The sequence below is a fragment of the Gouania willdenowi genome, unplaced genomic scaffold (assembly GCF_900634775.1).
Source record: "Gouania willdenowi unplaced genomic scaffold, fGouWil2.1 scaffold_197_arrow_ctg1, whole genome shotgun sequence".
NCBI lineage: Eukaryota > Metazoa > Chordata > Actinopteri > Blenniiformes > Gobiesocidae > Gouania > Gouania willdenowi.
The window spans coordinates 55,884-66,366 of record NW_021144948.1 but is presented as its reverse complement, the minus strand read 5'-3'; the positions used below and the strand labels follow the sequence as shown (position 1 = coordinate 66,366).

General features: G+C 38.7%; 1 protein-coding gene across 1 annotated transcript; it reads left to right on the top strand.

Moving 5' to 3' along the window:
- The first annotated feature begins 1,713 nt into the window (after positions 1–1,713).
- LOC114458852 (ELKS/Rab6-interacting/CAST family member 1-like) lies at positions 1,714–3,306 on the top strand. The gene has a single exon (XM_028441231.1). It carries the CDS (start codon positions 1,791–1,793, stop codon positions 3,282–3,284), a length of 1,494 nt encoding a protein of 497 aa, XP_028297032.1. The 5' UTR covers positions 1,714–1,790; the 3' UTR covers positions 3,285–3,306.
- Positions 3,307–10,483: the final 7,177 nt, after the last annotated feature.

Below are 10,483 nucleotides of genomic sequence, written 5' to 3'. Positions count from 1 at the left end.
TCTGCAAAGCTAATATGTGCTTTCAATGTATCTTCATTACCAACAGTGACCTCCACCTCTACTAGGCAGTCACTAAAATTAAAAAAAAAAAAACAACAGGAAAAATTAGAATTTAGCTTTTATGTTGTGTTTAATATTTGTGCAGATACTGGTTGGATGTTTTTTTACCTTCCAGAACAAGTTTGTGATGGGGCTAGATGATTCTACCTGCCTAAACGAACTGACACCTCAAACATGGACACTCCAGTCATGGATAAAACATGGATGGCAATCCCCCAATGAAACCGTCGAGAACTGTGCTACTGAACAATAAATTGATGCTGCCAAAGGAAAACCAACAACAACAATTGTCCAATGTATTCATATGTGTCCTACATGTTTGTGGTGTTTATTATATTGAAATATGCTTATTACAATGTATTCTACCTCATTAAAGATGTTTTACTTTATTATTATTATTATTATTACTTTATTCATTTGATGCAATATTCCTTTTCACTTAAATATTGCCTTCGTCATGCTGTTGAACCCATGGTTCCACAATCCAAATCCAGTCACCCTTGAAGACTTTCTGTTTGCATGTGATATTGTCTTGTGACCCTTGAAAGCACCCTGTTCACATGGCTGCTCTTCCTTCAATTCCAGCTTCATGCCATAAACAAATCTAACTCCGGCCTTTGTTCATTGACATAAATGGACTTGGTAAATGGACTTGATTTATATAGCGCTTTATCACCACACTGAAGCAGTCTCAAAGCGCTTTACATATCAGCTCATTGACCCAATCACTCTCACATTCACACACCAGTGGGACAGGACTACCATGCAAGGCGCTAGTCGACCACTGGGAGCAACTTAGGGTTCAGTGTCTTGCCCGAGGACACTTCGACACATAGTCAGGTACTGGGATCGAACCCCCAACCTCTCGATCAGAAGACGACTCACTACCACCTGAGCCACAGTCATAAGGGAGTCTTACCACCATAATTGTTGCTTTTTTTTCTTTGTGTCCCAGTGAAGGGTAGTTTAGTTATCATGTGATGGTGACGGTGAAATTTACGGATACCTCGTCTTTGACTTGAAAACACACTCTGCGGTGATAAATGATGAAGACCATTCTGGAGGGATGATGAAGTAATAAAAAATGATTTTATTCTAAAGTAAATAAAAAAGGTACAGACAGGATAATCAAAGGGATCTCCCCTTGGCCAAAAGGGAGATCCCTCTGGCCAAAGGGAGCAACACGAGACTGACCCCCGGACCACATTTCACACACATTTTTACCCAGTTCCACTTCCTACCCTCACCCCCCCCAAAGAGGTGAGAAACAAAAGGCAGAGAGGCAGGGGGTCGGTTCAAAGGATGAGCGTAGAAATGTGTGTGTGGGTGTGTGTGTGTGTGGGAGTCGTCGTGTCTGGCCGATGTGTATTGGGAGGGCGAGTTAACCAACCTTCCAGAAAGAGGAAGACAAAAGACATGGAAAGTGTACAACTTAAGACAATATATTTGAATAAGATCAAATTAATGAGTAAGCATATGAGAAAGTACACGAGTAAATATAATTAATCAATTTTTCCACCACAACACGACACCAGTTTCTTTCTTTCTTGGCAGCCAATCAACATGCAGAACCAAATTTAGAAGGCAGTGATGTCATAGTGACACAGAAAAGATATGAACAAAGATCAAAGGCAGTCATAGCTGACACTTTAAAAAGGAGCTCAAGTAGTGTTTTGTTCAGTTCCAGACTAACTCGTCACACATTAGCATTCTTCGAGTGAACATTAAAAATGTCAAATAACATGACAAAAGACCCTTTAACCGATGCCTTACTTCGAAGAGGAAGTCATTTCTGGGAAGAAGAAAACAACACCATCCTTCAAAGCAAAGACAAGGAAATATCCGATCTCAAAGAATTACTGGATCTGAGGACCAACGAATTCTACGACAAAAGCAAGCAGTTGCAGGAGTACCTGATGGAGAGGGAGCGTATGGAAGCACAAATCAACTCCATTTTTAAAAGTAAAGACAGTGAAATGTACAAACTCAAAAAAATAGTGCGTACGACAAAAGCACAATTTCTGGAGAAAACCCAGCAGTTGGAGAAGAGCCCGCAGGAAGCACAAAGGCTTCAAAGCCATAAAAAAGATGTGAACGAGACCAAATTTTCACTGGAGGAGTTACATCGGAATTTCAATGCTCAGAAGAATCAGTTGGTGGCAGAGAAGGATGCTTTGCAGTGTGAGATTCATCAGCTGAACAACCGGCTTGAGCAACAGGACAGATCTTTTAGTCAGCAGCAAGCTGAGGCTAAGAAGATCATCCGTGACAAAGATTTTGATTTGAAAAAGAAGGATCTTCTCATGGATGAACATCAACAAACTATAACAGAACTAAGCAACACTCTCAAGAAGGTGGAGGAGGACTTCCAAATCCAGACAGACCATTGCACCCAACTGGAGATGGAGTGTGCTGAAGCTTTGAAAGAAGTCGAGGATTTAGAGGAAGCTCTCTACCAGACAGAGAGCCAATCCCAACAAGAACTGACCCTGCTACAGACCTCCCTGGATAAAGCAAAGGAAAAGCTTCACGCCCAAGATCTGCAGAGAGAAAAGGAGCAGTCTGAGAACGCCAAGATGATTTCTACTATGATGGACGACCTCGCTCAGACAAAGAATGTCTTAGTGGACACACAAGAAAATGCTGACCAGCAGCGAGCTGAGGCTATGAAGATCATCCTAGACAAAGATTTTCATTTGAAAAAGAAGGATCTTCTCATTGATGAACATCAACGGACTATTACAGAAATAAGCAACGCTCTCAAGAAGGTGGAGGAGGACTTCAAAATCCAGACAGACCAGTGCACCCAACTGGTGATGGAGAAGGCTGAAGCGTTGAAAGAAGTCCAGGCATTAGAGGAAGCTCACTGCCAGAAAGAGAGCCGATCCCAACAACAACTGACCCTGCTACAGACCTCCCTGGATAAAGCAAAGGAAAAGCTTCACGCCCAAGATCTGCAGATAGAAAAGGAGCGGTCTGAGAACGCCAAGAAGATTTCTACCATGATGGACGACCTCGCTCAGATGCAGAATATCTTAGTGGACGCACAAGCAAATGCTGAGCAGCAGAAGGACAGCCACTCTACAAGGACACACACACTCAAGGACAAGGAGAAGGATAAGAAGGAAAAATATTCAAAGTTGAAAGCACTGTGGAAAAAATTCAAGAGCTGGTTAAAGGTTAAGAAACCCAAGAACAAACAAAACAATCCAGCATCTTTGTAACCTGAAGTAAATGGTATATGATTTACTGGGGGTCAGCAGTCTCCTTCACCATTATTTTAGAGGTCGTGGGCTGAAAAGTTTGGGAACCCCTGGTCTGTACTGTAGAAAATGCAATAATAAATACATGAAATGAAGATTGATCAAATTGTATTGTGTTTTATTGATCTTTATGAATACAGACAATTCTAACTTTGTACTTGTGTTAAATTGGAAATGAGGAACAAGTGTTGTTTCTTGTGGTGTAGAAGTGATGACAAAAAGGTGGTGTGGAAAAAGTCTTCGGACGAATGACTTGTAAGTAATATGCAGTTTATTAATACAATCAAAAGTCAAAACAGGTTACAAAAAAGTGAAGCCCTGCTGAGAGCTGCTGGCCAATTGATGCAAAACTCTGAGCTATTCAGAGTCTGTGTTTGCATATATGGTTCAAAATAAGTCCTCCCCCTTTAACATTAGCTCATCACCCTATAGTGAAAACAGCCCAATTCTAGTTTGTGAAAGTACACAGAAACAGTTTATCATCATGTGGAGACATAAGAAAGGAAATTTACGCCTGGATCCTCATCATCTCAGTATCTCAGATTTGGTAAATCATGTCTTTCATCTGGAACAAATAATCGGTTCCCAAGTCTCTGATAACGACCAACACCGATGTCAACGTGCTCATTGGCTCACACCCTACAACTCCCCTCAATTGTCAAAATAGGTGCCCCTCGATTTATCACTTAGAGGGTCCTTTCATACATGAAGTCTGCAGGTCTGTTTTTAAACTTAACACCCCCAGATTCCTGTGAAATTCCTCATAGAAGTTTAGGGCCTCTGTTTAACCACTAGTTTCACATATGCATCTTTTCTGAAATCAATTCTTTATTGAAAAAGACTATAAACCTTTACTATCACACGTTAATGCTTTAATACACTTCACATGTTTGGAAAATGTTTACATTTATCAGTGATGTGTTTGCTGCACAGAAAATGAACCGAATGGTGTCTTTGTGAAAAAAAACAAAAAACAATAATGGTAACACAAAACTTTGACGATGAAAAAATATTTGTATACATTAAGTAGTGAAATGTATTGAGTGGTTCAGTCCTAAAATTGTGGGTTAATGACAGCTACAATTTTCTGTCCATGTCAACAATCAGGACAATCAAATCAAATCTATCGCATTTATTCAATTGTAACGTTTAACAATATTTAAAGTTTCAAGTTGCAATGTTAAAAATCACTTCAGAGGCCCAAACTGATGTATTCTCAGTGTATTGAAGCTGTTTTAGGCCATACTAAAAAATTAAGTTGTTCTCTTAAGACTTGCAGTGTTGCAGTAAATAAAAAATAGGGTCCATATCCACAAAAGGATTGTGCTGAGTTTGCAACACTAAACCGGCGCAGATGAGAGAAAAATTCCATTGTTATTGGAATTGGATGAATTAAAATTAGAATTATAATTTTTCCACTGAAAGTCAATTATGTTCTCAGTTATTTAAGTTTAAATTCAATTCATGTAGAACTCCATAAATTGTAATTTTCCTTATGTTTTAGCTTCCTGTTAGTATCTCTTATGATAAATATGTCTTAAATCATCTGTAAAATACACTAAACATTATTATCTATCATCCAGTTTGTTTCTCATTTCTTGGTTACCTTGTTAGGCTTCCTAATCAATTAAAATATTTGTAATATAGTCTTTGGTGTGGGTGACTGAGACTTTTTTCCGTCAGTATTTACCCCTCAATTTCAATTTTTTTTTAAAAAAAACAAAGACAAAATGATAGTTCCAGCGAGATTCATTTTGTCTTCTTTTTTATTTGTTTGTTAAGTTGAAGTTTTGTTTATTCAGACAAGGTTTTTCAGGAATGTTATTTAAAGACTGAATAAATGAAACCTTAATATAGGATAAAATGATACTCAAGATAACTGACAGATAGTGGTTAAACTTGATATGAAACATGTTTTAAAATGTTTTAACTACGTATGTGTGTAATAGGGCTGTCAACGAATATTCTAAATTCGAATATATATTCGAATAGTAAAAAATTCAAACTTGAAAATTAATGTTCGTATAGTACTAAAAATATTGTATATATATATATATATATATTATGGGAAAAACATGCCCGCGGTAGGTTTATATATACTTCAATGGGTAGCAGGCGCTGCTGTCTGCTGTGCTAGTGCTGCTTGAGGGGTCAGAGACAGGTCGCATGAGTGACGTCAGGTCCCGACAGTGCATATGGAAGATGGCAGAAAGTGAAGAGCCCAACTCGACCGCAGCAGTGAAAGTGATTTTAACCCCAACACATCTAAAAAGCCATGTCTGGAAGTACTTTGGATTTTGGTCGGTAGAAGGTAAATTTGCATATTAATTTTATATTAATTAAAGTGCAGTACCCTGAACTCTTAAAAAGTGACCATTTCCTCTTCAATCAATGCACTTCCACAGAATGTCCTTTAAATGCAAAACTACAAAATGGATAGATTGATCGAATACCCCTTGAAACCACATTAGTCATTAGTCCACTGCAGTCCCCTGAAAGTATTTTAAATCTGTGTTTTTTCAGTCATTCCTTGAAATAATGAAAAAAAATAACATGGCAGTTCAAGTTGTCAGAATTTATCAGACACACATTCAGTACACAAATAATATTGTGAAGTATTGCAGAGGTCATGCTTGACAATCACTCTAATCTCTTCGTATCTGAACAAAACCAACAGCATCAAAGACCTGTTGACCAGCTCTCTATCAATGTTTGCTTTAGTTATAATGGTTATACAATCCAACGTTTCAACTATGCATGTGCAATCATTTGCCAGTCACTGCACTCAGCGTAATCTCTCAATGTGGTTTTACATTGTAAAGCTTTTTCACTCCTTAAAACTCCTTAAATCAACATTCCCGGCCCACATTGTGCCAATAAGGACTGCTCAAACAACACATATGCTGGAAGTAGCAATGTAATGGAAGCAGGAGAAATGTGATGTGTATGGCTGTAATTATGGTATTGTGAGATCCACATGTGATCCACCGTTTGTTTCGTATACGCACCCCACCAAAACACAAGACCCTGAAAAACATCAAGTGTGGCCAAAAATGGCAATATAAGGTATAATGGTGGGATGTTTGTGCATTTGTTAGGAAGCAGAGAAGATCAGGGCAGGGGGAGGTGATTCAGGGAAAGACTAGGTAATAGATTTTAAAGTTATCTTTCTGGTTTGTAAGTGTCTTAATGGTCCTGGGCCTTCTTATCTTTCAGAACTACTTTCACCCTATGAACCTTCCCGGGCCCTGAGGTCTTCCAGCACTGGCCTTTTAGTAATACCCAAAGTCTGGACAGACATACGGTGAGGCATCGTTCCAGTTTTATGGCCCCCGTCTGTGGAACAGTCTGCTGGAGCACCTCAGGGCTGCAGAGAACATTCATTTTTTTGAGAACAGGTTCAAGACCCACCTTTTCAATTTAACTCATTATTTACGTTACTAGAAACTTTCAGGAGAGCAGTTTCAGTGGAGTGGATTGATCTAAAAGCAGATTGTTATTTATCATAAAAATCATGTTGTACCATATTTAAGGTTAGCTGCTTAGCAACCACTTTCTCCATGAATATAGACATGAAGGGAAGTCTTAGATATGGGCCGGTAGTTTATAGGCTCCCCCGGATCAAGATTGGGTTTTTTAAGAATGGCATTCACTATAGCATGTTTAAAGCAGCTGGGGACTGAGCCAGATAAAAAAGAAAGGTTTATCAATTTTACCACCCAAGGGCCAATAACGTCAAAAACATTTAAGAGCAGTGAAGTAGGAACAGTGTCCACAGTGCTCGATGACGGTTTCATCTTTCTTACTAAAACCTGAACATCCTGTAGGATGACAGGAGTGAAGGAGGACCATGAGCTCACAGGGGCTGAGGCAGTGCACAAGCTAACCAACGGAGGAGTGATACGAGCCTTAAAATCTTGTACTTTGTTTACAAAAAAGTTAAAACATTTGTTAAAGTCATCCTGTGTACAGGCACATGGGACGGTGAGGGTGCAACAAGATTTTCAATAGTATTGAACAAGACCTTGGGGTTTGTCTTATTTCGCAAAACAAGATTAGTGAATTTAGCAGAGTGGGCACGTTTTATTATTTCATTTAGCTCCATTCTCTTTTCTTTAAGATGGAGTCTATGCACCTTTAGTTTAGTGGTTTTCCACAACCGTTCTACTTTCCGGCAGCTTCTCCTAAAGCTAAAAATAGCTTCATTCATCCATGGACAAGGTTTCTTATTAGAGCCTGGAGTATTTTTAGCTGGTGCTACTGTGTCCAAAACAGTCAAACAGTGGCTATTGAAGTTTGACATAAATGTGTCAACATCAACACAACTAGCAAATGTAGTTGGATCGAAAGAGGCAGAAAACCCACTGATTGCTGCTTCATTAAAAATGTGTCTCTGCTTTTTCACATTGGAAGTTATTCGTACCAGTGTGATTGACAGATTGAATAAAATACAGCAGTGGTCGCTTATTTGTAAATCATCAATACTTAGTTGGTTAATTTTTATACCAAAAGAAAAGACCAAATCTTAAGTATAACCTTTAGTGTGCGTTGACACATGTTGATCAAAGTGGAAAGAGTCAATAAAAGATATCAGCTCAGCTGCCATAGGACAAGAGGAGTTGTCAACATGCAGATTAAAATCACCAAGGATTATAACACTCTACAGCTTAACAATAAATGACATAAACTCAGAGAATTCATCTAGAAATAAACAAGCAGGAACAGGAGGTCGGTAGATTAAAACACAGTAAAAAGAGTGTTCATTTCCAACCTTACACGTCTGGAGCTCAAAGGAGTTGTAAGTGTTCATGTCCAACAGTCTGCAGCTGAAAGCCATGTTTCCGTAAGGTACATCAGATCCAACCCATGGGACATGAAAAGGTCCTTCAGGAGGTGAGAATTGTTGGCTAGAGACCTAGCATTCTGCAAGCCGAGGCGTAGAGTCACTTCCTCGTCAGCCTGTGGAGAGCTGTGGGGCAGCGGACTAAGCCACCCGTGATCCACACCACATATATACAGTATATATATGATGGACGGGCTCCTCCTCTCTGTCACCACTGTCACAGAGTCCAGTTTAATCCCCACAACGTCACTGGCCCTGCGGATGAGTCTGTTGGCGTCTGCGACCCTCAGTCTGCTCCCCCAACAAACAACAGCGAAGAGGATCACACTCACCACCACTGACTCATAAAACATCCTCAGCATTTTCCTGCAGATGTTGAAGGACCTCAGCCGTCTCAGAAAATAGTAATAACTGAGAAAACATGTGTTCAAGCATGCAAAAGAACAACACTCAAATCTAGGTAAAAATGTATATTGCATTAAATTAATATCATATGAAGCAGTCAATACACCTCAGTGCTTATAAATTCTCAAGGATTTCAATGACATTTATAAGCATTGGGAAATCTCCATGATCCGGGATTTGTAGACATCATTGCCTCTTTTCCATCAGACCTCCTCCATTGACAGACTACGCGCTTTTGGCCTCCTTATGCGCGGTGGGCGTGAATGAAAACCCAAAATTCAGTGTCTCAGAAAATTTGAATATTGTGAAAAACTCAGTTTTAGAAAGTCATGGTGCCACACCCTAATCAGCTCATTAACTCAAAACACCTGCAAAGATTTCCTCAGCCTTTAAATGGTCTCTCAGTCTGGGTCAGTAGGCTACACAATCATGGGGAAGACTGCTGACTTGACAAATGTCCAGAAAACACCTTCCACAAGAAGGGTAAGCCACAAAAGGTCATTGCTAAAGAAGCTGGTTATTCACAGAGTACTGTATCCAAGCCTATTCATAGAAAGTTGAGTGGAATGAAAAAGTGTGCTAGGAAAGGGTGCACCAGCAAAAGGGATGACTGCAGCCTTGAGAGGATTGTCAAGCAAAATGGTTTCAAGAATTTGGGGGAGCTTCACAAGGAGTGGACTGAGGCTGGAGCCAGCGTATCAAGAGCCACTATGCAAGACCTCTTTGAATATGACAAGCTCAGGACATATAACAACCTAACCCAAAAATTCAATATAAATAAAAGTACTTTTCTACAGTACAGTAACAGAGACAATCAAGAACAATACTCAGATCTAATTACCTAACAACCTTCAGAACTGGCTATATATTTAAAAGAAATCTAAACAAAATTTAAAAAAAAACTCTCAAAAACATACAGAGCACTCTCGAACACTAACTCTAATCACTTACCAATCACTAAATGGGAGGCTGAACTCTCAATCACCATGAACACCGATTTCTGGACAGAAATTTTCTGTAATACTTTTAAGTTGACAAAAAACACAAACCTTGAGCTAATTCAATACAAGGTCCTCCACAGATCCCACATTACCCAACAGAAAATGCATAAAATGGGCTTCTCCCCAACAGACATCTGCTCTCAGTGCACCCAGAGAACAGCTGATTCATATTTACATGCCTTATGGCTTTGTTCCCCAGTTGAAAAACTGTCCTTCATTTTGGACTGCAGCAGACACTTCCTGGAATGGATGGTTCAGAATGCTAGTGACGAAACTAGCATTTTAACCACTCGTTTCTCAGAAGAGGGCAGAGAAGCAGCTCAGGGAGCAAGATTATTGAGGATTTCTCAGAGATGCAGGAATGAAACCCAATAATACTTTAGGGGTGTTTTTGATAATGAATTAACATTGCAACAAGGTTAAATGCTCAAAAACTTTGAATTGCATGATACAAGACCATTAAAGCAAATACATTTATTGAGGTGGTTCTACATTGGTTACTTTTATATAATTTATTTTTTTTTTGTTTTGTTTTTTTTTAAAAAGAGGGAAATAATTTTAATCGAATCAATTATTTTCTTTTTAAAAACATTTATTCATTTATTTTTAAAAAGGTAAAAAAACGGATGGTTAGTTGGTCGAAAATTTAAGTTGAGATTAATAATATTATTTAGTGAATGATTTCATGCTCAATACATGGTTTAATGTCAGTTTTATAAATCAATTTATAAAATAATTTGACCAGAGCAAATATGTATAATTTCATGATTTGGGATGAGAACCATATGGGTTTTATCATTCCATGGTTGTTTTATAGTGGTAATGTATGGTGGTAGATGCAATAATGTAAGTTAAGTAGATTTAGTGTATGAAATGTTATAGAATTAGAGTAGGGTACTTTGGATAATCTT